Consider the following 27,962-nt stretch of genomic DNA (forward strand, 5'->3'; position numbering starts at 1 on the left):
GGCACTGCACTGGTACTCACAAATGACCAGAGGATTTGTTCCATTTATCTATAATATACAAGATTGCACAAGATTTGGGCCATTAAAAATAAATTGTACAAATTACAATTATACATCAAAAGGCATTAAATCCAACAAAGATAACAGCATACAGTCCAGATATAAACATAATCGGTCAAAAGTCTTTTTATGAAAACACAGTTGTAGCTGCAATTGGTGATGGAAACAAGCCTCTCTCCCACCATCTCTCTCTCCCTCCCCCCTCTCTCTCCCTCCCCCCTCTCTCTCCCACCCTCTCTCTCCCACTCTCTCTCTCTCTCTCTCTCTCTCTCTCTCTCTCTCTCTCTCTCTCTCTCTCTCTCTCTCTCTCACATATGGTGTGTGTTCTCCCGTCGGAGGGGCTGGAGGGGGCGATCATCACCCAGGGTGGGGGTGCATGAGACTCCCTGGCCCTGGGTGACCGCTAGGGTGGCCTGCTCCGGTAGGCGTCCCGGGTCACTCAGGATGGACGTGGACGTGCTGAGGAGACGCAGAGAGCTCAAGACCACTGTAGGGGGGAGAGACACACACACATACACACACACACACACACACACACACACACACACACACACACACACACACACACACACACACACACACACACACACACACATAATCAGTCGTAACTGTCCTGTTGAACTGTATGTTTGAATAATACAAGCAATTTGACTCTGGTTCCAGACACGCTGTGAGCAGACATTAAAATAAGGTGTGTAGAAATAAAACCATATGAAAGGGCCGGATGGATTTCTGGTTAAAGGGGACCAATTATGCTTTTTCAACTTTTATGACCTATATACGTTGTTATAATGATTGATAGTCATGTTTAACCATACTTAAGTGTCAAATAATGACGTACATGCATTTCGACGTATTCCCAGCTGACAGTCTGGGGTGGCTGTGCAGAGCGCTAAACACTCGGGACAGCGTTTGCATTCACTTGTACACATTTCAGGGAAATCATCTACGTAAAGGCACTCCTGCCGCGCCCCCATATGCCTGGTCAAATCTGCCCGCGCGAGCGCTTCAACGAAGGTAACCAATCACAACGGAGTTGGGTTGGCAGGAGGGGGGCGAGGGGGCGGAGAAGGACGAAACCGAGCGTTGACAGAGAATGCTGAATGCGCCCAGATGAGAGGAAGAGTTTCCCGAAAATCTACATCGTTTTTTGTGTATGGTTAAATATGACTATCAATCATTATAACAACGCTTTTAGGTCATAAAAGTCAAAAAGCATAATAGGTCCCCTTTAAAGGATAACTTCTGGATTTTCCAGACACTTATAATAACAATCTGAGCCTGTCAGTTGAAAAAACAAGCACTTTTTATACGTACGAGAATTGGGCGATATTGCCACATAGGATTGCAACGGTGACTGATTTCCCTTAGACGGAGGGGGACATAGGGTATAGGTTGACTGAAAGTATCCAAAGTAAGTAGGATGTATAGTATAGATTATAGTCTCTTTAGTCGTCTTTTCAGTGTGTTCCGAGGCCTGTCTGTGGAATGTGTGTGGAGGTTCTGGCCGAGCTGGTTCTCTGGGACTCACTTGGTCTCAGGGAGGGCAGGGAGCAGTGCTGGTCCAGCCAGGACAGGGTGGTGCGACACAGCTCCTCCATGGTGGCAGTGGACACCACTGCGTTGTAGGACTCAAACAAGGGCTCCACGATGATACTGAACTGACACCGGCTTAAGGATAACAACATGACCTTCGGGAAATACACAGTAGGGCGTGCTTTTTAATGCGGTTGAGCTACACAGCACGTCTCTTTCGAGGCTGGAAAACTGAATGAATGTTGGCCACATTTAGACACTTGCACATCAGAACAACACATGCAAAACGTGTCTGCACTGAACGTAGTATAAGGCTGTAGAGAAGCATTTGCACATGTTTTACCCATCTTTATTGAACAACGGCCGATCGTCCTCCACCACCAACGCCAAAGAAGACATTTATTTGACCAAGGATGCACGATAAAATGAACACACAACAAAAATGAATTCCATTTTGTGGACTTTCTGTTTCATGTTTTGGTATCGGTAATCACCTTTTTCTATTACGGGCCTGTGAGGCCTTTCCCGATCGTCGACCCATTGACACCTCATGATGAAACCAAGCCTATCTGGGTGCAAAAGGATACGATCCAGAACTTCCAGTTCTGCAGTGTCTGTGTCTGGACGTACTCTCTGAACCTCTGCCTCATGTGGTCGAAGCGCTGCCTGGTGATGGGCGCTCCTGTGGCGGGCAGCTGCTGCTGACACACGCTGCAGAGGAAGAGATGTTACACTGGAAGAACCGGAGGACGGCTCTACTTGTAAGGACTCTTGTTCAAAGCAACCTACAGTGAATTCAATACGCAATACCTTCACGAGCAAGAAGGAATGGGGCCTCTTGCTCAATGAGGCCTGCAGGTAGACTGCAGACATTGGGGCTCAAACCCACAACCTTTCTGATGGGAGTCCGACATCCCCTGACCACAAGACTATTTCGCTACCAGAATACCATCTTTTGGTTCGATTTTTTCTTTTATCTAGCATTTGAAACTACAGCTAGATTATCACTTATTTACAGTTTTTAAACTGTTTTGTTCTTTCCATTGTACTTGAGCAAAGGTTGTTCCTAAGTTGTGAATGATTCATGTAGACCCTTCACACGTCCCCAACCATGTTCTTTCTTTCCAGCGTAAATATAATTGTACCTATATTATTGCATAACAAAAAACAATGGTTGGCATTTACACAGAACCTATGTGCATGCATGCCCACACACCTGAAAGCAAATACACACACACACATAGAAACAAACGCACACACATTCCCACGTGCAGACACACACACACACAGGAGTATGAGTGAGTGCGTTTCTCCGTCTCACTTGATGGCAGAGTTGAGGAGCTGGATCTCCTCCCTGAGTCTCTGGGTCTCTTCCTGCAGCGTGGATCGCTCCTGCTGCATCTTGCCGATGTACTCTGCGGTCTTGTGCAGGGTGGTGGCCTTGCTGATCTGGAGCCAACACACACACCCAGGAGGCGTTACCCGGCTGGCGTCTCTTCACTTCACTGCAGTGATACTCGTTACTCACAGCTTCCAGACACAGCCACAGCTTGCCTCAAGATGAACACCAGTGTCAGTGAAACATCATATATCAAATCAATATATGCAGCTTGGATAAATATGGCTTGTCAGGGAAGCCTCATGTAACAAATCAAAAAGTGTAGCTTAGATAAATACAGATTTAACATCTAGGCATCATTTAGCAAATCGATAGATGAACTTAATCTTTCATACCATCTGCTAATTACTATCCAAAACTGTCACCATAATATAAAACCTTGCACTATTTTCAAATTGCCCACCAGCAATTCCTACTTTGATGCATCTACTTGTCTTTTTACCTATAACATCATGGTGTTCTTAATGTTTTACGTGCCTCTCTCAAATATCTTGCTTTGCACAATGTGCCTCGCTGCAAGGTGGATATTTGCATTAAGATGAACTGAAGGTGACGTACACATGTGTAGCTTCCTACACATAGCCCACATGAGCCAACCCTCACCTTAATGCTGGGTTGGGAGTTTAGGGTTGTGACCAGATTATGTAAAGTGTCAAATCCCATTTTGATGTTGAAGCGTCTCTTCTGCTCCGCTGAGATGTGGGTTATTCTCCTGGTCTCTGTTTGCTGGAGAAATTACAGTGTCAGAATGTTTTTTGTAGTATAGCTACGGTATTTGTGTTTCAGTAGTAGCAAAGCATTGAAGTATAGTTATTTCACAGTCTAGTTTCGGCAGTATGACATGCACAGGGTCAAATAAATAACATGAATTACTTTTGTTTCGCTCTTTCCATGTGTGGAGAATGAGTGTAATGATTCTGGCCTGGAAATGTGATCCAGGGCCCCCAATGGTGATTTTTGACCTGCGTGTCCAGAGAAACATCCTTTGATAGAATAGAAACACAATCACGCTTTAGATAACCATTCAATAAAAAAATTAAGTATCAAAAATGGCTATTATGATTACTAATACATTTCTACCATTTAGAAGCAAATAATATGAAACGCCGGGAAAAAAAACAATTTATTGCAATCCAAACCAGAAAGAAGGAGGAAAGGAGAAAACAGGAAGAACCATGGATTATCAGGTCAGCCCACCGGTGAGGTTGATCACGTCCGGGCTGTACACCCGCACCGGAGAATGCTTCTCCGTCTTGGGCACCAGGAGGTTGGAGCTGGAGGTGGCCGTGCTGAGGGTGGGCCGGGAGGACCCCCCCAGCGGGCCCCTGGACATGCTGGCCTGGGGTCCGACCAAACCCAGGACGGGAGGGCTCTGGCTGGGCTCTGGCCCCGACAGACGGCCCCCTGCAGGCCACGCAGACACAAGTCGCAGCGGGGACGTTGCCTCTGCTCCATGCACGCTACTAGCTGATAGCTAAAGGATACGATCAGATCCACACGTCAGTTACACCTGAGTGAGGAGGATGTTGATTAAGGTCATAAGGGGCAAGAGCTCTTTGTGATAACATGTGGTCATTACACGCAATGACCGGCTTTGGAAGCATAGGATCCCTTGAAGTAATGCATTCTGGTGTACATGCTCTATTGCCTGTCCTTCATGTAATCATGATATAAATGTGATAACACAATTCCCCAACTATGTTGAAACAATAAATATAAATACAAATATCACCCCTCCTCTATGCTTTTTAATTGATCTAATAAAATTGAAAACAAGAAAAAATAGAAAAAATAGAAAAATGTCGCACTCACCAACGAATTTGACTTCTGGCCCTTGACTGTGGACCAGGTAGTGTCAAGTCCCATATTCGGCTTCCCTGCAACCATAAACACACAACGACAAGCTCAGCGATGTTTTACATTTTGGATCATAAAGAGTAAGAATTAGCATGCAACCCAATGCAGAACATGGCTACGTTACAACATCCTGGAGGGGGCGAGAGAGGACGGGCGTGTACTGACGCGCTCTGGAGCCGTGATGGGAGGTGGAGCACAGCAGTTTGGCCAGGCAGCTCGTGGCCGAAGTGGACGGTGCAGGGTCAGGGGCCGGGGCCGGGGGTCCCGGCAGGACGGCCGGTCGATCCCCCCTCGCCTCCGCCGTCTTCTGCATGTGTTTCCCCCTGGACGTCCCCACCCCAAGCCCCGCCCCCGGCCCCGCCCCCAGGCCCGGCCCCTCCCCAGGCCCCGCCCCCAGACCCGCCCCCGGCACGGGTCCCACGGGGAAGCAGTGGGACGTGCCGGCGGGGGCGGGCAGCACCTCCGCTCCGTGCTGCGCCGGGTCCGGGGACGACATCGCCACACTGGGGGGGTAGGTCCCGGCCGAGTGGCAGGCGGCCTGGAGGTAGAGGTACCCGCTGTGAGGCTGCATGTCGGAGCCCGGAGACGACAGGGAGGACGCCGTGTGGGTGATGACGGTGGAGGTGGCCGCGCCGCCCGGGGCGTCCACGTAGGCGTACTTGTGGCAGGGAAGCGGAGGCAGGGGCGGGTACAGGAAGGGGTTGGCGACGGAGACGGGCACCGGAGGGTTGGGGTACAGCTGCTGCTGCTGCTGCTGGCCGTAGGGAGAGGAGGAGGGGATGAGGCCGGGGTACTGGTAGGAGTCACAGTCCCCGCCCGACCTGGCCTGCTCTGGCCTAGGGATGGAGGAGGCCACCTGGGAGAGGTGGCTGCCCGATGGCTCCCCAGGCTGGAAGAACATTGAATATATGTATTATTAACTTTGTTTTATATTAATCGAGAATGAGGTCAAAGATGAAAGATTACAAGAATAAGGAGAAAGAAAAAAAGATAAGCATCCAATGGTTAGCAGTTCTCGTAGCATTTATTTTTAGCTTTAAACAAATCTAAATACAATATATTCAGAAATTGCAGGCTTAGTGCTAATACTACAGGACTGAATCCAGGTAGAATCTACAACACGAACCAGCCAACAAAGAATGGGAATCTGGTGACACCTAGTGGACAACTATAAACTACAAGGTAGGCTGAGGGGCCGGACTTACCTCAGCCAGTTTTTGTTGGGAGGTGTCCGTCAGAAGCTGCTGTGTTGATACCGGGGCGAACGCTCCGCCGGAGGGGCCGTCGAAATACCCAAAGTCAGTAAAACCCGACTGGTCGATGGAATCAAGCCGGTAGTTCATGAATATATCTGAGAAAGAGATCTTAATGAGATAGCAAAACGTGCAGCCATAGGAGGTGGATGTTATTTGACACCAAAACACAATAAATACCAATGTATAGCGAAAACCTTTTTGGTCAAAGGCGGGATTGTATTCATATACAAATGTTCAACTCTCTGACCAATTGGCTGAATGAGGAATCGAGTAGGATTTGTTCACAAAAGGAGGTTCAAATTAGGCATTTCGGAAAGGCTTAAATATCACACATTAAATGTTGAAAGCATAGGAATCCAAATGTGCTATCATGAGTTAGCAGACATCAACAAAAGACCTACCATTCCCTCAGATGTCGGAAAATATCTAAAATATATGTGAATACGTTGGGAAATAGACTAAACTGGTGATGGAGCATAGTGGTTAGAGGTACTTGGTAAGCGTTTACATGATATCACCTTCCTTATTTTGAATACATGCTTTTATTACCTTTAATCCAAAGTCTGTAATCTGATTGGTAATAGATTCCAAAATGCCTACTTATTAGAGTAATTCTGCATTAAAGTTAATATGAATAAAAGTGGTTCATAAATAAAATGAATTATCGCAAAACAACACATGGCAATTGAAAAATCTGTTTGCATATTGACAGCAAAAAGGAGTCATAATGCGCAAGTAGAAAAATATAAACACACAAACTACAAAGAATCAAACAGTACCTGGGATGTCCATAAAATCGTCCAAGTTGGGCTGAAGTGGAGTCAGAGCAGGCTGGATCATGTCAGCGTTGCTGGTGTATGCTGACGAGTGAATAGGGGAACATGAACAGAACGTTTGGATTTGAATGGAGACTCTTTCTTTATGCTATGCAAAAAAGGCTACAGTCAAATGAATCGGAATGACTGGAGACACACATTTTGGCTGAAGTTGTGGCCGAACATAGTTCTGTTGGCTGACAGTACTATGTTCAGTCCTGTGTAAGATCTACGAAAATCATCTATCATCCAAAAAACTTTCCTTTAAGATCAAAACATTAAGCTTGTTTGTTCTTATTTCACAACCTTCAAATAATGGAGAAAGACGTAGTGCATATTATACGTCCAACACGGAACACACTTCTTCTGACGCACTAAAGAGTCACAGACTATCCAGCTGCTGGTACTGTTTCAAAGTATCACTCTTGCATCCCTTTTTTTGCAATGTGTGTGTGTTTGCATGTGTATGTGTGTGTGTGCGTGCATGCATGTGCGTGCGTGCGTGCGTGCGTGCCTGCGTGCGTGCGTGCGTGTTTCTGTGTGTGTGTGTGTGTGTGTGTGTGTGTGTGTGCGTGTGTGTTTGTGTGTGTGTGAATGTATGTGTGTGTGTGTGTGTGTGTGTGTGTGTGTGTGTGTGTGTGTGTGTGTGTGTGTGTGTGTGTGTGTGTGTGTCTGTGAGTGTATATACCACTCACTGTTGTGTCTGTCGCTCGACCACGGACATGGCTTTTGGGTCATAGTGAACAGGGTATCCGAGGTGTTGGACAGGAAGCAGTCCAGGTCAAACATGTGGGCCTCCTCTGGTGCCGCTTCGGGCTCCTGGTAAATCTGATTAGACCATTTCTCCAGCTCGGACCGGTAGAGTTGATCCTGGTGAAGAAAGTGTGTTACTGAATCTGTCGCATAATTCAAACAATGAGAGGGTTTCACCAAATATACAAGACATATGGACACGGGAACGCATATCCTCACTTCCTGTTTGACATTTGCAATCACTATAAAGATTTTATTTGTGGAAACAAAAATATACGGTTTTTCATTCAGATGGATCAAATAAGTTTCGTTTTTTTGTTAACAAAATCAGAACTTTAAGTAGCCTTCATTTTAACTTCTCAATAAAGAACACACAGAATTTACTTTGACAAGTCTCTCCTAACATAATCGAATATTACGAAAACAAGCAGCACTCATCAAAAATCGTCACTTACAGTTTAGTTGAGGTAAGTCTGTTCTAGTGTGCTTTTTGGGTGCTCTGCTCTGCCTGACCAACAGATTCCCAATCCACGCTAACGTTAACTCCCATTTATATGGACACCCCAAATTCAAAGGAAGCGATTTCCATTATGTTGAAGCCAACCAAAAACTGCCAAATATATTTATTTGATTTTATTTATTTACTTACCGGGGTGGGGGGGAGAACCCTAGACAGGTCTGTGTGTGTGTCTGTGTGTGTGTGTGTGTGTGTGTGTGTGTGTGTGTGTGTGTGTGTGTGTGTGTGTGTGTGTGTGTGTGTGTGTGTGTGTGTGTGTGTGTGTGTGTGTGTGTGTGTGTGTGTGTGTGTGTGTGTGTGTGTGTGTGTGCAGTGTATGGCCATATTGTTTCTGAAAACCCCTGCCACTTCCTCTGGACAAGTGCTCATTATTTCTTCTTTGTGTGTTTCGTTTATTTTTACGTCTCATCATTTCCATAAGAGCAGTGGTCCTTTGTCCCTGACCTAATTCTGGGGATTTCACACGTGTGGACCAAAAAGGGGGATCTAAGCACTAACTGGCAAGCCGAACAAGAGAGGAAAGAACACGTTGCCGGGCTTAGTAAATCCTGCCGCGGAAGCACACGTCTGTTTATTTATTTGGTCTGGTGCAAATTATTGTGTCCGAAAAAGCATGCAGTGAAGAACATTTTAAATTACCCTTGAACCAATATTTTAAAAGTAAACTAAAACACATCTTTGACTGAAATCAACCTGCATTTGTTTTTGAAGTGGTAATATCCGTTGTAAAATACATTGGATACATGCAAAGAAATTAGCATGTTTTGTTTTTCATCATCAGTAAAATATTAATAATGACTTCCTCACCTTTATGCCATAACGATTGTACGGCATAAAAACTTGACCAGTGGTCTTTGACCCATGGATTATTAATCAGTTATAACTTCAGTATAAAATGCCAACGAGTTTAAATGAATGATCGGCATTGTTCAAAGATACAGATTTTACAAGTCAAATATTAGTTGGTTCATTGTTAGACTTTTTTTGTACTTATCTTTCACTTGAGTCAAACCATAATTATTGAACTCCAAATCACACAATACAACCCTAAAAAATAAATGGCATTATAAGCAAAATGAAGTTCAAAGAAAATCAAACAGATGGGAGGATAAGATAAGAAAACAAGCAGGAAGTAGTCGGCGACTCAGTTAATCTAGTTGCCACCAGATCCGAGTGGTCTTCTCAAAACTTTTTCTCATTAATCTATTTTATCTGACCTTTTTTCAGAAATAGAAATGGGTCAGGTGTGATTGAAGAAACTCAAACGCTGCAGCAACGTGAATGAACAGAAGGCAGACAGGAGGTGGGTTAGAGGTACGGTTGGTCCAAATGTGTCAATGGGCACCAGTGGCGCATGCACGTTTCTATTCCTGGTTTTAACTTTCATTCACCTGTCTGCTTTTTTTTAGCTTTCCCCCCTCAGGTCAATGAACATGAAATTCCATGCAACATGGCTGAACACTGAAGTATATTTTCATATTTTTCATTTTAAAGGTTAAAGATTTCAGATAAATAGAAGCGGTCCAATAATTTATGTTCCTGAGTGACCAATCACAACCCATCAATAGTCCCATGCATGCACTTTTACTTCATCTGCACTGTTAGGACACTCACAACACAAAAACATACATTATTACAAAGGAATACACATGTGCACTAAAACATGCATACACACATGCACACATAGACACAGGTAAATAAATACAGTTGATTTTATGTAACTTTCTTACCTGCTGGAGCATGGAGAAGAAGTCATCCTTATTCTTCTGAAGCTGTTGCAAGATAGAATAAAGACGCTATGTGATGTTGAGTCCACATACAAAAAAACATTGTTTTATTGAGAAAAGATTGATGATGAGGTTCTAGTGATTATGCACTAATACAGCTTGAGTACTGAGTAGTTACCCTCTTTTTGTAATAAATCCTCCACTTGTGGTATTCTTTGATGACTACCTCAATCCTGCGTTTCCAGTAGCTGCCCTCTAAAACGATGGCCTGAGCAAAAAAACAAATTTAAAAACATTTATAAAAGCATATATATCAAAATAGCAGTGTCAATCACAAACAGGCTAAAAAAAAGTCTGCTAAAACCATAATATGTATAATATTTGCAACAATAGATGATTTAGACTACAGCAAGAGCGATTACCTTATAATCAATTATAACTGACATTATACCTGGTTTAAATGTATTTTTTACTCTCCGCCATCTATCTGTCAAATTATTGACCTGGTCTGTGTGTGTGTGTGTGTGTGTGTGTGTGTGTGTGTGTGTGTGTGTGTGTGTGTGTGTGTGTGTGTGTGTGTGTGTGTGTGTGTGTGCGCGTGTGTGTGTGTGTGTGTGTGTGTGTGTGTGTGTGTGTGTGTGTGTGCATGTGGGTGCATGTGGGTGCATGTGGGTGCGTGTGTGCGTGTGTGTGTGTGTGCGTGTCTGTGTGCGTGTGTGTGCGCATGTGTGTGTGTGTGTGTGTGTGTGTGTGTGTGTGTGTGTGTGTGTGTGTGTGTGTGTGTGTGTGTGTGTGTGTGTGTGTGTGTGTGTGTGCATGTGAATGCGTGTGTGCGTGCTTTTGTGTGTTTTTGTGTGTTTTTGAACGTGTGAGACTCACTTCAGGCTTGCGATGTGCCTCTGCCTCAGAGCCCTCCAGGGGGGTCACGAAACCACATACCGCGGTCCTTCTCTTCTCCAGGTCTGGAGCCAAGAGGGTCAGCCAGCACATGGACTCATCATTCATGCATCATTAATAAGACACACAAAATGACACACCAGTCCTCTGCTCAACCTACCATTTTATGCAACATCAACATTTTATGCACCCTAACCCTAACCCTTAATAAACTAAACTATAAACACAAGTATACAGTGATTCTTTCTTTGGCACTGAGGATAAAGGACGATGCTATGCTGCAGTGAAGAATTAGGGACTCTGAAAAGGTTTATCAGGAGGAGCTGGCAGGTCAAACAAGCAACTACAACAAGATAAGCTTGTTTTCCCACATTTTGTGTAGATTTTGTGTAGGTAATTGGGGCAGGATAGTTGTTTTGACTCCCAGCAGAAAAGTACTGTGTCAATACCCTGTGACTGTCTTAAAATAATGCTCCTAAATAACATCTAGATTCACTTGTAGGTCACTTTGGTTAGAAGCGCCTTTTAGAACGACTGAATACTAAATAACAACACTTACATTGAATGTACCAGGCCCTCCAGATGGCATTGTTCAGACGGATCTTGTCCCTCCACAGCAAGCGCAAACCTTTAAAATTCTTCCACTTTGGCGACGCAATCTTACCGCTGGGAAACAAAAAAGTTCACAAACCAAAACGATTTATACACTTAGCATTTGGCTTGAATTTAGCAGTGAATAGGACCATATTATAGCAAAGAGGGGGCAAAGTTCAGAGCACCACACTGAGTTAACTTCACTGAAGAATTAACCCTGAGGAAGTACAATGAAGGCAGATGGACGCATACAGTACTATGTACTCCCTCTGTACTGTACTCATTTTGTGACTAATAATGTCCAAACACCTGCCATTAAGCCTGACCAGGTAGTACTCCTCAACCCAGAAGCAGGAAAAGAGGGAGGGAGAGAGATTTGGTATTATTTTTATTCAATTTTTTTAATGGTTTGAGAAGCCCACAAAATGTGTGTGTGTGGGGGGGGGGTGTAAGTTGTAGTTGATAATAAAGCAGTGTATGGCCATATTGTTAAAAAAAAACACTACTCTCAAACCTCTTTAAGTCCTCATTATGTCTATGTTCATTTATTTATTTTTACGTCTCTCCATTTCAATAAGAGCAGTTGTCCTTTGTCCCTGACCTAATTCTGGAGGTTTCCCTCACATGTAGAACGAAAGAGCTTTAGAGAGAGAAAGAGAGACAAGCACACAGTCTGAGATAGAGAGGTAGAGACAGAAAGTGGGACAGGGACAGATAGAGAGTAAGGTGGTGGTGTGTGTGTGTGTGTGTGGGGGGGGGGGGGGGGGGGGGGGGCATTTTAGGAAGGTGCTCAAGAAGTTGCTAGGAAGCCAGGTGAATCATTGTCAAAGTGTTCATCCTGATGTGCTCAGCCTGCAAGCACAGCAGCGTGAAACAGCGGACACAGCACACAGTTCAGTGTGACTAATGACAGAGCTAATAGCATTGTTTACCAAAAAACGTCTGCTCCATGTTATCAGAACCAGACTCAGAAGTAGGTGTGTTTGTGACACCTTGGTCATATAATTTCAATGAGTCTATATAAGAAGATATAAGACAATACGGTGTAATGATTGCAAAATGTTTCTGGATTTGTTTGCTTAATTTATTGCTTACAAGAACTATAAAGATTGGCCAACATGCAATGAAAGTAAGCCGTTCTTGTCTTGTAAATACAACTCAATAGTAGTTCTTCTTTCAGTAGGCCCATCCACTTGATAATTCAACGTCAATAAATTGGTTTAAAAAGTAGTTTTCAAGTGAGATTGAAATTCATGGTTAGGAAAATTCATTTTTTTCAAGGATCTGCTGGGCACCCGTCAGCTCTATCAGAGCAGGGAAAAGACGAGGACGAACAGATGTTTCCCCAGGGCCAACGGGTTTTACACAACACAATTATTATTACACAAAACACTGTCCGTTCTGCAAATTCAAAACAAGTAGGCCAATGCATGTTGCATACAGTGAAGACATTGTTCTACTTGCATTTTAGTAGGTAAGTAAAGTTAGTAAAAAGCTGGTTATATTTAAAAACTAAACGCCAGACACTTTGTTGGTCTTCCTTCAGCCCTCCACTCAGTTGCACCACAATCCTTCCTATGCCGCCAAACTAGAAGCAAAGTCCAGTTAAGATTTGCCCTCTATTGCACAACAAAATATATTTTTCATCCAATATCGGACTCGTTCTCTCGCTCTCTGGCTACCTCTCTCCAACACTCATACTCAATTTAAAAACATTTAATAAAAATATCCGATGTTTGGAACAATTCCATTTAGAAACAACACAGCCAAGGTGAAGGGTGTATGTTTACGTACCTGTATGCCAGTGACATACACTCAAACAAGCGGTTGAGCGTGGGGTCAATGCTCAGACTACCAGCACTAAGCGGGCCGAACGTGTAGGTCTGGCACCATGTCCTGTTCACGGTGTCAAAGTCATACCAAGGACCGCTTTTCCGTCGGCGTGGGGTGGAATCGCTGTGGGGCGACGACACCATGAAGTGTCCGCTGTGGATGACCTGAGTGCGTATCAAGGACCTGACACTCCACGGCCCAGTGGGACCGACCTCTGGGTCTTGCTCGTCTCCCTCCGTATCCGAATCAGATTCGGAATCGGGAAGCTGGTTCTGGTTGGACGGTCCAGACCTGTCTGGAGAGGTTCTTCTGGCCATTGCCATTTTCCTATCGATCTACAAGTGAGTGAGTGAACTTTCTCCTTTATCGACTCGTCCCCCCGGCTCCATGGGTATGGGAGGACCTAACTCTCTGCCCTCTCTGCCCTCAGTCACCCTCACTAAATACAACGTCTAGGCCTTCGTTCGTCAATAACAGGGAGCCGAGCCAAATTTCATTATTTATTTTTGATCTCGGGCTAGTAGGCTAGCCGGTTGTGCAATAAAATGTCTGTTCTGCGTGAAAGCCCAGAATAATAATGAGCGGCGTGGAATTTCTCGATCACTAATTTTCTTTGAGATTTCCATATTTAGAATACATCATATCAGATAATGTCCCGTCTGTTATTGTATGCAAGAACAGCAAATATACATTTGAATAACAGGTTATGTAAATGATTTATGCATTACATAATTTAAGAAACAAATAACTTTTCTTTTACTTTGCATACGGTCTATTGGTATGAGCCCTTCGTAAAAGATGCAAAGTCCACCTTTTCTTGGACATAAAGTAAATCAATTCCAGTAAAGTACCTTGGAGCCATACTGCAAGACCATTTGGAGGCGATGTTTGTATCTTTGTTTTATGTGCTCCTGTAAAGCGTCTTTAGGTGCCAAGAAAAGTGCTATAGAAAACAAATGGATTACTACAGTACTTAAATTAATACAGTTGCCTATTCAAACCATTGACATATGCCACATTATTTTATGTATGATATTTATGAATCTATTTATTAAATGTTATTTATTATTATTTAGCTGTGTAAGTCTGGTTGCCTCTACTGTCTCGTTGTCTTTATGGCAATGACAAATAAAGTACTTTGAACTTTGAAAACCAAGCAAAAATAAAAAGTAATCTATATGAAATATTTTTTATTAGACAGATCTCATTTGTTTTCTGGACAGAGACCAATCAGATAGAAGTTGTGTCATCTCTATATACGGTCCAAGAAAGCCCAATCATTTCCAAAGGAACACATAGCATGAAGAGATGTTATTACTATTGATGTGAATACACTGTAAAACCTGGACTACAGGGCAATGTAAACAGAAGAAGTGGGAACTAAATGGGATGTTTTTACATCTTAACCAACGTGATCTCTGCTTTTCTTTAAGGATTACAAAAGTTGTGTTCCTATAAATGTGTATGCACTGTCCGAGACCCTAGAAATAACACGCGTCCTAAAATAAAGCTAAGCTTCATTTTTAACATTTTACCAACTTAAATATTTACATGGCTCTCAAATACAAACTTCAATTGCCTTACAGGCAAGAACAAACACATCACAGGAACAGTTGCAGACGGGTGACGCAGTCAGACACTAGTGCGACAGACGGCCATTTCAGGAGCATCAGGTTGTTTCTTTCCAATCAATTATTTGCATTTTACGAAGCTACCGAGGTCTTCCAAGAACTTGATGTACTCCTGATGCTCCATGGCAGTGCTGAGCTCCATCAACTCATCGGCAAACGTGTTGTCCACTCCCCTGTCGGCCAGGAAGTCCATGAGGTGGTCGTAGAGGGCCTGGAACACAAACAGAACCCACAGGATAAGGAAGGGTCCAGTGAAATCACTTGCATGGTTTCAAAAAGGCAATGATAGGCGTTAGTCTATCTAGAGGAATTAGAAAGATTATGAAATCCTAAACATTTGAACCGTCATAATCCACACTGCTTGCGGCTGTTGACAGAAGAGATTCAGACGCTAAATTGTCTTTGGTTTATAAAAACAAGCAGTTGTTAAGGGTGATATATTTATCAGAGCACGTAAAATGCTATTGACGTTAAGCTGTGGTTTATAAATGTAGACATTGTTGGATCGATGGTATCATTTTGTTGACAGCCAGAGACCATTCTTATCAAATGCCTAAATCAAACATGGTCATGTTGTCTTTTAAAACAACACATCAGTACTCTTACCCAGTCCAGAGAATCTGTGCTGAGGGTGTAGCTGGTCTCTTTCCAATCGGCGTCTCCCTCGGGCTGAAAACTGACCTCACGGATGGCAAAAATGTCACTCTCCTCCTCGCCCTCCCCGTGAGCAATCTGGAGGAGAGAAAGAAGCACTCGTGTTCATGTCTGGAACCTTGCCGGGTCCATTGAGAAGACCGACCGGGTGTGGGGGTTTCGTTAATGAGAACGGTGATGATTCCTTGCTCACCTCATCTTCGGGGAAGTGGCAGTCAAACACCAAGGAAGTCTTTGCTGCCTCTTGTTTCGTTACTTCCACAACAAAGTTTGGCGTAGACACAATATCTTGCTATGGAGAGAAGGAGAGGTGATCAAAACGTTAGATGATTCTGAACTCTAAAGGGTTGATGAAAAGCTTGTGCAAGAGTCGGCTTCTATGAGAGATGAGCTTTGCTCTGGGAATTTTTGTTTAAGGAGGCAAGACTTAAAATAATTTTGGAACCAAGTCCAACTGTCTGAATCCTAGAGGCTCCGAGGGCCGTAGAAAGGGTTTGAAAAATATTGAGGTTGGGGGTTTGGCTTCAGTTGCAGGGGTTTAGTTTTGTGGAGGGAGCGGCGCTCGTTTCCTCTGACTGCACCCCAAGATGTCACACACAGTGGATACAGAATGACAAGTCTAAACTGAATTAAGCAGGCATTCATCTCTGAGGAGTGTTCAACCGCAGATTTTTTTTATCCAGTTGTATTCAGTTTCAGTTTATTTTTAGCTCCAAAGAAATTAGCGAGGTCTGGACCTCGGTGACCTCAAAGCTGGCTATGGCCATGGTGGCTCACCTCCTCCTCCCCCTTCTGCTGCTGTTGCCCTGTCTCAGCCTCCTCCTCGAAGTTCGGGGGAATGCTGTTGTTCACGTTGAATGTCACAATGATCCTAAGAAAAAAGAAGAAAAAATATGACAAACGTGTATTCCAGAGGCCACAATAAATGACATGAAAAAAGTGCCTTGTTTTTTTACAAAACAGACATTCCCTGGAAAAAAAGCTATATACTACAATACATTAAAGATGCCAGTCAGTGAGAATGTTCAGAATTGGATGATGCGGCAAGACGACAGTTACATTCTATATAAAATAACGGCTAAACTATAAATACACACATTGTTTTAACTATACATTACATCCTGTTAAAAGTTCAGTGATGGTCAACTGCAGCCCAGAATGTAGTTAAAACAGCATACCAACAGAAATACATGTTGGATGTTGGACTAGTTGTGACAAACCTGCCAGACCTTTTCTAAGCCCCCTCCCCCAATCTAGTTAAGAGAACAGCTGCAAACTGCATTGTATTTTTCGTTATCAAAGTGATTGAGAGTTTGAAACAAGTAACAGTGTCCCTCTCCTACATTTTCTGATTCCCATGACCATGCACTGTTTTATATGCTAGCTTTAAGTTGGGCAGCACCTAGAATGAATGCATGTCGATTGTATGATTTAATTATTCTCATGTTTAGTGTTTAAAATCATCTGCTTATTGACTAATGTAAATTACGTGTTCAGATGCTTGTTCCTTTAACGTTTGTTCCAAAAACATGAAGTTTGTAAGTATGGACAGTTAGACTAGATTAGTAGTACATACTTTTCTCCAGACACACTCCTGCTAAGTTTGACCTCTGCTCCGTTCGACTCCAGCTCCCATCCACCGGACATTTTAGGAAGGGTTTTGCTTTTCTGGATTTTCCTCTCCTCTTTGATTTCATCCGACAAAAAATCGCCAAATGCCTTGTCGCCTGTTTGTGAACAGAAATAACATTGTAAATGAATATCTTAAAGTCCCATATTTTACCTATTCCAATAAATACGTCTGATAAACGATAGGCAAATAAAACCGTTATTATATTTCATAACAACTGTATGCCACCTGGTTAAAACGCATTTCAATAATGAAGTTCGTTAGATAAACCAAGTATATTTGAAAATACAAAACACTGCTGAAAATGAAGATCCGTATATTGGTTGCCCATATTGTTGGTCAATATAATTAGTAATGACCTCTACTGAATTTACATCCCCAGGTGCAGCACCCTTATGTCGATGAATATGCTATTTGACAAACTGCGTTAAAGAGTACAAATATGCAGGAGAGGCTACACAATTATAAAGGTTTCATAAACAAGCGTCCTTGCGTAACATATCTCTTACAACATGTAATACAGCAGGTGGGCCAATGCCTAGCTAGCATAGTAACGCAGCTCAATGAAAGTTACCTTCTGTATGAAGTGCTCCACATCCACAGGACACAGATGGACTCAATACTCTGGAGCTGAATAGTTTGGGCCGATATCCAGAAGAGGCTCCCTTGTTATTCATCATCCACAGAGACCGGGTAAAAGGCCGGCTCGTTGCCGAACTTGGGGTGCATAGCGTCGTGGTGGAGAGTGGTAGAGCTCGGCTGGTGGAAGTCGTTATTGTGGAAATTCGAACAGCCGTTCCGACAGCACGGCAAAGTGACTTTAACATGATTATATATAAGAAGCAGCGTTACTACAAAAGTAATGTGTGCACGACTAAAAGACAACCGGCAACTAGCTCCCCTACAGTACGCTTTTCCGGCTGACAGATAACACGTGTGGTAGTGGAAGGACACATTGACCTCCCTTAACTATGACCCCTGAACCGGAAATAGTAAGCGGTTGCTGATAATCCTATCCAGAGTTATCTATCATTATAATTTACTTATATATATAGTACAGTATGATTTAATACTTTAATGAATTAATAACTGCTAACACGAAAGAATAAAATTCGATTTAATTTTAGGGCGCGTGATTGGGGAAGTTGCGTTCATGGTTGCGCCATCAGTCACTCATCCACGTTCAGTCAGCGGTTCCCTCTCATGCCATCAGATATGTCCATCTGGTTATTAATCGTTTGATACCCTCATCCCAATAACCACAAAAACATATTACGAGTTTATGAGTGTCCTTTTAAAGTGTGGCATAGTAAAACAGATTGAATCAAGCAAGTGCAGCAGTTGATTTCGATGCCAATGTTTGTGATACAAAACACTTCAACGTAATCCATATTAGGCTATCTGATAGGTCCATATTTTTGACATTACAAAAACGTAGGATATAAAACAGATCCAAAGAAATCTATACACTGCTGACAATTCTTGTTTTTGGTATCGGCACTAACTGTAAATCTTGCATCAATACAAGACAAATATTATAAGTAATGAAAGGGGTGATCTGTAACTGGAGTCATGCACGTATGCATTTGTTTTCCATGTACATATTGCTCAATATTTAATATATGTTATTAAGATCATAGAGCTCCTGGGAATAATATTATAAACTTATCAAGTGAACACAATCTCAAAGGAATTATGATCATGATGGGCATGCATTTTTTCTAGAGGTGAAAAATTATAGAATGTTTAAATATCATGTAAATCAATCTTCGGATGCATTTTGCCCCTGTAAACATGCATCTCTGTGATCCAGGCTGTAATCAAATCCTGCAAAAATCTGAAGCTGTGAACATGAGAACATACTTTTTTTGGTTATTTCCAACAGGCAAGATTAAACCATTATAAACTGACAAAAGAGGGGTTTCAAAATATGAATTAAAGTCCAGAGGTCACAGGGACTTTTCAAGACATACAAAATGCAGCCATTGGCTGTTGAAACACATGCCAGTCAGGTGAGAGGTAGAGAAATCCATCCTATCAACCGATATTCCTTCTGTCACCACTAACCACGACTTTACCTCACATAGGCAGCCGGGAGGGGAGCAGACTCCATCCCGGATCCACCGTCACCAAAGGAAAGAGCCGTCATGGAGTTTGAATCCCGCCAAAATATCAAACAATCAAAATCCTGCCTACCAAGACCAATCTCTGTCCCTCTCTCCTAGCTCTTGGCGTGGCGCAGCTTGCGGCTGAAGTACTCTGGCGCGGCGTCCACCAGCCACTCGGCGTCCACCAGGCAGAGGTCCCTCATGTAGCAGCGCGACGTGTGCAGCAGCTCGTTGAACACCACGTACGCCGGCTTGGCCTGGAACAGCACCGAGGACGGGTGGACGGCCACGCTCTGGTGGGAGTCCAGAGCCACGTAGGAGCCGTCGGGCTGCAGCTCGGCGGCATTGACGAACATCCCGTGGGCGAGGCAGCGCCGCACGCTCACCGTGTCCGACCCGCACGACTCCAGCTTCATGTTCAGCTGGAGGGGCGACACGGAGGTCAGGGGAGGTCAGGTGTGGGGGGCGAGGTAATGAGGCTAATGTTAGCGGTTGGTAATCCAATACAGTTTGATTTTTCGGTTTCTTTGAAAGAGTTTTGGCCATGCATATATGGCTAACATTTGCGAGGTGTTGCAATGGGATGTTGCCATTTGTTGATTATGCCTTTTCGCTGACATCTTTGGGGTGCTCAAGGGTCCAACTGAGAAGTAACCACTATGGGACCCCACATTACGATCGCAATGATCAAATCAAAATAATGGTTACCTAAGGACAGAGTTTCCTGTATTCTCATCAAGGAGAAGAATGCATAAGGGGATCTCTGATGCCTCGTCGTGACCGGTATACCCCAGGCATAAAGGTTAACGTTAGATAACGCTAGGGACAAGAGTGGCTGGGCAATGCAAGGAATGGGAGACAGAGCTTACATGATGAAGGGGAAACAACATGATACATTTTTCCATCACACACTATGTGTGGCGCAGAGCTGATCTCAGCATTTCTGAGACCTGTGCCACTGTATAAGAAGTCCTCGCATTAAACAATGCGTCAGCTTGCGGACCTCTCTGGGGGGACACAGGCTGATTTCCCATCCATTGGATCATGTATGTTATGATTTATTGTTTGTTGTATGTTATTGTACCTTTATTACCCAAATATATGACCATCATTTTTATAAATTCGGATGGCTCTTTATACTACCCAGTTTGGTCAGTTTATGATTGACGTTGCCCGGGATTTCCCACCAGTGTGCAAATACATGTTTGTTTAAAGTAGTACATATATCTTTAACGTTGCCATCCCTGGTGAAACGGCTGGTGAAGCCATTACCCTGATAATCTGTGCAGATTATGCTTTGTATTTGATTATTATTTGATTATAAAAAAGAAGGCGTGACATTTCGGGACGCTAGCGGTGTGTGGTGAGACAATTTCATGGACCCAGTGGGTTTTATTTCATACCTTTAGGCAGATTTCTCTGAGCTGGGCTTGGACTGCTTTCACAAGGCCCATATTTCTGCTGTTGACAAAGTTTTCCCGACACCACTCCTGTAAAAAAATATATATATATTACGTAATTTGAGACTGCAATCTGTCTGGGCCTCGTGTACAATTTGCTTGATGGTCGTTTTGCGTTTTCCTGCATCTGGACGTTAGGCTGACCTTATTGCCAGAGACTTTCTTGAAGGCTCTGTAGATGTTGAGCAGGGTCATGTGGTCTCCCTCGCTGGAGGTGAACTTCCTGCGCGCGGCGAGCACCTCGTCACGGCGAGTCGGCGGGTTGTACAGCACCGTGTCCACAGAGAGCAGGGACACGATGCCCAGCACCTCCTCAGAGCAGGAGAAGTCTGGGGACAGCAGGATGGCCTGAACAGGACGGGGACACCGAGTCAGGGAAGAGTAGAGGCAAGAGTTTCGCTGTCAGGGTTGTCAATCCATCTGGGCTCACGACTCGCTTCAATTCTTGGGGTCAGGATTCGGAATCAATGTTTTCTTTCTGAATTCCAAACGATTTCAGATTCAAAATCTATTTCAGGATCTACTCCAGTCCGATATGCGCTATGCAAGGCGGTGTGGTTTATGATGGCATGATGGCAGAGTTATGTGTGTATCAGATTATGTAGTAGAAGCGGTTATAACATCTCATTGCAATAATGTCAACACACAAAGACAAACTTAAAATAATAACTAATATAATATACAAATAAAAAACAGATTTTTGGAAACCGTGAATCGATTCAGAATCTTCTTATTAACAAGACGGAATCAGTTGTACAAGTTTAAAAGGAGCACATCCACACTCCTGGGGCTCTATATATATATATAATATAATAATAATAATATTATATATTGGTAATTATATAATATTATATCTAATATCACGGCCAAAAGCTATGTGCGCCTCGGATGATATTATGAATCATAAAGACTGTCGTCTGACGTCTCTGGCACTTTCACAACAAGTAAAGACTCGTAGTGGGGGATATCCCGGCCATGGATGAGATGATTTGGGGGAAAGGAACTTTGGCCTTGACTCTCTGAAGTCCATGAACCGCGACATGGAGGAGAAAGGGATTGTTCTGATGGAGCTGAGCTGCCCAACTGCCGCCGAGCTACCCACGCCGGAGCTGCCGGACTGCCGCCGAAGCTTCAGCGGCAGCTCCGGCGGTGTACTCCGGGAGCTGAACTGCCACCGAAGCTTTCCGGCTGCTCCGGCGGGTGTCCTCCGGGAGCTGAAAAGTCCAGCGGGGGCAGCTCGGGGGCAGTCTAGCAGCTAGACTCCGGGAGTACAATCCCTTTCTCCTCCATGTCTCCTCCTCCGGACTGCCACCGAAGCTTCGGCGGCAGTCCGGCAGCTCCGGCGGTGCCGCTGGCAGAGAAAGGGATTGTACTCCCGGAGCTGAGCTGCCGCCGAGTTCCCCCCGCCGGAGCTGCTCGTCTGCTGGTCCACAAAATCTTAGCTATGCTCTGATTGGAGGGGAGTGGGGAAGTGGGAGGTAATATTCAAATGTGCCCCCTTCCTACTTAGGAGGGGGCGCCGTAACTGACTCGCTTGTTTGGTAGCTGTAGGCGGGGTACTTTCAGAAATGCATATCTCACTCAAAAAATATCCAACACCAAAAACACCCAAAACAACACCCCAAATCCCAGGAAAAGTGTTGTTTTCATAATCTGTCCCCTTTAATATAAAACTTCTGCTTGTCTAATCGCAATCATAGCACACCTATATTGGATGTGTATATGAAGTGAATACAAACAGAAGGTAATGTGTATTTCTTTTTAAGGAATTTTACCTTAGCATATCGAGGCTCCAGTGGAAAGCTGGCCATCTTCTTGCCCAGAGCAGTGAGGGTCACCAGCTGCTCCTTCTTCTCCAGGGCCCCCAGGAGCTCCAACTGGACCACAGCAGCATGGATGGCCCCTGGAACACAACAGATCTGTTAACTCTATCCAAGGCCACTACACCTTCTGAGCACATTCACAGAAGAGCGCTTGGGAGGACCACCGACCGGGTAAAGGCTTAGACATGAAGTCGAAATTCAGCACGTCCGGAATCCCCAGAGCCATGAGATGCAGAATTACACCGGACAGATTACACCTGCAGAACACACACACACATACACAAACAAACAGAACATTTAATCATATTGGCCTAGAAAAGTAGACACAGTAGAAACCTCCATAAGTATGGAAAAAAGTCACAGTGTAAGCGACAACGTACAAAGAACTACATTCATTCCAACCTTTGAATCTCAGGCACGGTCATGGGGATGAGCTTGTCGAACTCATCCTCTGTGTAGAGGCGGTAGCAGAGACCAGAGTCCTCCCTGCCTGCCCTCCCTGCTCTCTGCCAGGCCTGGGCTTTAGAGACCCGCTGCACTGCTAGGATCTCCAGACCACTATCTGACAGCAGACATACACAGAACATAATGTCAATCAAACCACGCCTACATGCAACCCATATAAACATAGAACATATACAATCAGATGAGGCAGAAATGACAAGCACTATCAGGAACTAGGTATCTAGTGAAATGTACATCAAATTCATTGTATGATAAAAGGAATGACAACATTTATTATAAATGTATTGTTTGCCTACTAATGACTGAAATCTTAATTTTAACAATATTATAAATATTAGAACATGGGAGGGCATACATGGGTAGTATTTGACTTCTGAGATCAATGCAAGAATAGAATGACATTAGGAATAATTCAGATAATAATTATGAGATGACCTGGATTGAAGCGCTTGGATTTCACCATCCCAGTGTCAATAACATATTTGATCCCAGAGATTGTAACTGACGTCTCTGCAATGTTGGTTGAAAGGATCACCTTTCTGCAACCCTGGGGAAAAACAAACACAAGAAGGCCGTCAATGATATATATGATAATGATATGATAATAATGGTAACGCTCCTTTCAAGAAGCTAAATCGTATCGTTCCGTATCGTACTGGACCGCCATGTCCTCCGTGACTGTAGTTTTCTGATAAAAGCTTCAACCCTTCCTCTGGCTTTACCTTTGGAGCAGGCTGGAAGACCCTGAGCTGTTGTGCGGGGGGGAGAGAGGCGTACAGGGCGATGACCAGCATGGGCCCGCAGCCGTCGGGCAGGTGTTTGGAGATGTCCCGGCATGTCCGCGCCAGGGCCTCGATCTCCTCCTGACCCGTCATGAAGACCAAGATGTCATGGGACGGCGGCGCTTCCTGCACATAAACAAAGGGGGCGGGGTTCAAATGTTTGTTTGTTTATAAAGGAAGTCTCTTGTTGGCTCAAGAAAAATGAGCGCAAAAAAAATAAAAGAGAAAAACAATATCCTCAAAAAGACATCAATACTGGAGAAGTTACCCTTCTCAACAAACACGAGAGGAAAGAAAGAGCAGCACCTGGTGGATTTGGAAGATGGTGATCAGTGCAGCCTGGAGATAGTCCGACTGGGGCTGCTTGGTGTAGTAGATCTGGATGGGGTGCTGCCTGCCCTCTAGGTACAACACCGGGGACTTGTTGAAGTAGTCCGAAAACAGGTCCACGTCCATGGTGGCGGACATCACTATCACCTGGAGAGGCATTTGGAATAAGATGCAAGTTGTATTTACTTAAGCGCATTACTCAAAAAACATAAAACTACTGAAGAAAAACTCAATGTGTTGTAGCAGTGTTTGGTCCACACTTACTGACACAAACTAGCGTTGCTCAACTGCCGGGGTGGCGTGAGTGGAAGGAGTTTTGGGCGTGTCCATAGTAAGATTCTTGTAAACTATGAGCCTTTTTTATTTGTAGAATATATCAGTTATAGGAGGTAATTTTATTGATAACATTTTTAAAATCAGCATTGACCACCGATATGTCCAGGTTCATTTAAGCTACGAGCAAGTTGTATTGTTACACACTGGGACTTTAAAGGATCTCAGATCATATCTGTAAACCCAGTTATAGGGTTAGGGTTAGTAGTACATAATGTAGTAGTACACAGTTATACTAGGTGTTACGTCAAGCAAGTCATAACAAGTAAAAGAAGAAACTTTAAAATGAGACTTGATAATCTATTTTAAATACATGGAGAACTGTCCCGGTACCTTGAGTGGGACCTTGTTGAGCTCTCTACGCCTCCTCTGGGCGGTCTTCACCACGCCAAACAGCACGTCGGTGTGCATGGTGCGTTCATGGGCCTCGTCCAGGACCACCACGGTGTAGCGCAGCATTAAAGGATCTCCGATGGCTTCGCGAAGCAACATGCCGTCCGTCATGAACTTAAGCTTGGTCTCGGATGAGGTGACATCCTCAAATCGTACCGTGTAGCCGACCTAGCAGGGAGAGAAAAGTGTTGGCTACCTGATTGGGTCCTCGAAGGCTTTTCAGGTCCATGACTCGCTTTTGAAGCTTTGAAAAAACCTTTTGACCCACAACTTGCATCTACCTCCCCACACATAATTATGTCCCTTTCAATATCAAGCCACAATTGTGGCATGAATGTGTAGGAATCATTTGGTATTTTAACCCTTTTTTAATAAGGCTTCTATCACATCTTAATGATTGCACAGTCATTTTCATTATTCTTCCCCCCTTTTGTATGCATTGTCTGTACACACCAGTTTGCCGAGCGAAGTCCGTGTCTCCTCAGCCACCCTGCCCGCCAGAGAGATAGCAGCCACTCGGCGGGGCTGGGTGATAGCGATGACCCCCTGTCGGCCAATGCCAGCCTCATATAGGTACTGCGGAATCTGGGTCGTTTTTCCAGAACCAGTCTCACCTAAATAAAGCAATTATTACAACAATTTGGAAGGCCATAAAGGTGACGACTACTAAGTAGAAATAGGTGGTAACAATGTTAATTGCTATTTGTTAATGAAGCCCCTCCAATGAAGGGAATTAAGATGAATATTTAGTAATCGCCTGTTTTCAGGTGTCATGTCTTCTGTCTGTGAAAACTTTCAAAGAAAATATGTAAGTGATCTTCTTTCAATTATTTGCTTTTGTACAGTGTATGACAGTAAAGGTAATGGCAATTAAAAAGTGATAAATATGTATACTTGGAACTACTGGATTATTTAAAGTTACTGAAATCTTTAAAAGGTTCAAGTTTGAAGGAGAGGCAATTTAATGAAAGGATATGAATGCAATTGGTTTTAAATTAGGGCTGAATGTGAACATTGAAAAGTTGTTTTCCCTTCGTTGACTTTTAACAGCGTTAAGATAATTAGAGATATAAACGTTACGTTACCTATCAAAATTGCACTCGGTAGTTGTCTCAGTTGGTTCAACAGTTGAGGTTTTGCCTGGTAAATAGGAAGCCGTTTTCTCTGGACGTCTAAAGGAGTGGGTATGTTTCCTTTCTTCGGCAGCAGCATCCCAGGCTTATTTTTATCAAGTCGGAAAAAGGCAGACCCCGGCTTGAATTTTTTAGCCGGAGGATGATATGGATTGTGGGGCATGATCTTATAAAAATCTTGAAAACTGAAATCTTGAGATTATTCCACGTACTTGTCAATCTCGACAATAAACAGAAAAAGTTTAATATGAAGCTCTCGTACAAGTGCATGGGCTGTCGTTGTTTACTTCTGCGATTGCTTTCCCACGTGGTGTACTTCGGCGCAGATGTTTGACGTCATCCTAGTAGCGCGTCATGTTCCAGCTTTCATTTTCATCAGTTCGTTTGATTAGTTGAGGGCTGCAAGACGCTGAACTACCAAAGTATACTACTCCGACCCCGAAATCCGACTGCGTTAACTACGGCGAGCCCTCGAGTCTTCGAACCTCGTCGGGATGTCGGATACGCATTGCAATTCGCCGCCCAATCAGTGGGGTCGCTACGCAAGACTGGCCTAATCCCATGACGCCACTGGTCGGTAAGGTCGTTGATTGTTGTGGTTCCGGGCGGCTCACGTGGAACAATGGCGTCCGAGAGAGAAAGCCTGCTGATAAATATCGAAACACAGATACTTTTGATACACAAATGAATCCTAGAACGACAGAGGACAAGATTCCGGAGGTGGTATGTACGTCAACTAAATGAACGAGGCTGAGGACGGGCTCACGTTTGCCCTCTGAGGGAGATGGGCGACGAAATGCACTTCAGATGCTTTCGAATGTTGGCTGGCAAATTTCTTCGTCTTGTGCAACCTCACATTGATCATAAGGGCACCCACAGCATGCCAGTGGATGCCGCCCAGCGACTTGCTGTGATGTTAAAGATTTGGGCTTCTGGTGGAAGCCAACAGGCTGTAGCGGCGAGCTACAAACTGGCTTCCAGCACGGTGTCCAGGATTCTATCAGAGGTCTACAAGGCGTTGTGGAATGTTCTACAGACAGATTTTGAGGGGCAAGGACAGGAAGACTTTCAATTACCGTCTTTAAATTGCCAGACGGGTGATTTAAAATATATCTGGCTGAACAGCGAAGAATTCTTGGCAGGACAATATAATTCCAGCAAGACAAAGCTGTGGTGAAGGGTTGTGTTGTTCTACACAACTACCTGGCCTATACTGACGAGGCAAACGCACCGGAGAGCCGCTACACCGCCAAGTTTTTCGGATGCAGTCTGCTGGATTGGTGCAGCCTGGTGAGTGTCGCGGAGTTGTGTCTGGCGTCTTAAACCTTGGACCTATTCAACCACTTCTTGAAGTATGCGGACGACACAACAACTGTTGTGGGCCTCATCCAGGATGACAATGAACTGGCCTACAGGGACGAGGTGAAACATCTGGTGGACTGGTGCAAAGTCAACAACCTGATCCTCAATGTTGAAAAGACAAAGGAGATCATTGTCGTCTTCAGAAAATCTCGGCCTAGTCATACACCACTCCACATCAATGACACTGCGGTGGAAGTCGTCAGCAGAACTAAGTTCCTGGGGGTGCAAATGACCGACAAGCTAACCTAGTCCCTCAACACCATCTCCCTGGCGATGAAGGCACAGCAACGCCTGCACTTCCTGCGCCTGATGAGGAAAGACTCTCTCCCCCCCCCCCCATCCTGATCACCTTCTACAGAGGCGCTATCGAGAGTCTGCTGACCAGCTGCATCTCCGTCTGGTGTGGGGCCTGCGAGGCCTCGGACTGGAAGTCTGTGCAGAGAGTGGTGAGGACAGGGGAGAAAATCATTGGGTCCCCGCTCTCCTCCATCCGGGACGTTGGGAAGAAGCGCTGCCTAACCAGAGCCCAACGCATCTCCTCCGACTCCATCCACCCTCAGCACTGACTGTTTTCCATGCTGAACTCTGGCAGGTTTCGCAGCATCCACAGTAGG

General features: G+C 44.3%; 3 protein-coding genes and 1 long non-coding RNA gene across 7 annotated transcripts; 1 reads left to right on the top strand and 3 right to left on the bottom strand.

Annotated features, from left to right (window-relative positions):
* Positions 1 to 23: 23 nt before the first annotated feature.
* On the bottom strand, positions 24 to 13,690 carry mlxipl (MLX interacting protein like). 4 transcript variants are annotated; one of them, XM_030361390.1, is made up of 17 exons: positions 13,206 to 13,682; positions 11,377 to 11,483; positions 10,800 to 10,882; positions 10,099 to 10,188; positions 9,924 to 9,989; positions 7,619 to 7,793; positions 6,888 to 6,968; positions 6,058 to 6,203; positions 5,018 to 5,741; positions 4,808 to 4,872; positions 4,193 to 4,469; positions 3,869 to 3,957; positions 3,599 to 3,721; positions 2,918 to 3,045; positions 2,184 to 2,307; positions 1,592 to 1,721; positions 24 to 547 (listed from the first exon to the last, which is right to left on the bottom strand). In XM_030361390.1, the coding sequence occupies exons 1-17, from the start codon at positions 13,565 to 13,567 to the stop codon at positions 369 to 371; spliced, it is 2,949 nt and encodes a 982-aa protein (XP_030217250.1). In that variant the 5' UTR covers positions 13,568 to 13,682; the 3' UTR covers positions 24 to 368. The 4 variants fall into 4 exon arrangements, 3 of the variants coding, with proteins under 3 accessions (XP_030217250.1, XP_030217249.1, XP_030217251.1); XM_030361389.1 differs by having other exon boundaries at positions 3,869 to 3,978; positions 13,206 to 13,678; XM_030361391.1 differs by having other exon boundaries at positions 3,869 to 3,978; positions 9,924 to 9,965; positions 13,206 to 13,667.
* Positions 13,450 to 19,324, top strand: LOC115547291 (uncharacterized). The gene is made up of 2 exons (XR_003977348.1): positions 13,450 to 13,585; positions 19,247 to 19,324. It is a non-coding gene; the product is annotated as an uncharacterized LOC115547291 (long non-coding RNA).
* c1qbp (complement component 1, q subcomponent binding protein) lies at positions 14,418 to 18,124 on the bottom strand. Its single transcript, XM_030361404.1, has 6 exons — positions 17,734 to 18,124; positions 17,106 to 17,256; positions 16,307 to 16,400; positions 15,723 to 15,821; positions 15,482 to 15,607; positions 14,418 to 15,086 (listed from the first exon to the last, which is right to left on the bottom strand). The coding sequence occupies exons 1-6, from the start codon at positions 17,984 to 17,986 to the stop codon at positions 14,937 to 14,939; spliced, it is 873 nt and encodes a 290-aa protein (XP_030217264.1). The 5' UTR covers positions 17,987 to 18,124; the 3' UTR covers positions 14,418 to 14,936.
* dhx33 (DEAH (Asp-Glu-Ala-His) box polypeptide 33) lies at positions 18,426 to 26,785 on the bottom strand. Its single transcript, XM_030361392.1, has 12 exons — positions 25,939 to 26,785; positions 25,307 to 25,467; positions 24,794 to 25,021; positions 24,104 to 24,274; positions 23,738 to 23,923; positions 23,451 to 23,562; positions 22,953 to 23,112; positions 22,719 to 22,807; positions 22,503 to 22,630; positions 20,872 to 21,075; positions 20,671 to 20,757; positions 18,426 to 19,689 (listed from the first exon to the last, which is right to left on the bottom strand). Exons 1-12 carry the CDS (start codon positions 26,147 to 26,149, stop codon positions 19,381 to 19,383), a joined length of 2,046 nt encoding a protein of 681 aa, XP_030217252.1. The 5' UTR covers positions 26,150 to 26,785; the 3' UTR covers positions 18,426 to 19,380.
* Positions 26,786 to 27,962: the final 1,177 nt, after the last annotated feature.

The sequence above is a fragment of the Gadus morhua genome, chromosome 7 (assembly GCF_902167405.1).
Source record: "Gadus morhua chromosome 7, gadMor3.0, whole genome shotgun sequence".
Taxonomy (NCBI): domain Eukaryota; kingdom Metazoa; phylum Chordata; class Actinopteri; order Gadiformes; family Gadidae; genus Gadus; species Gadus morhua.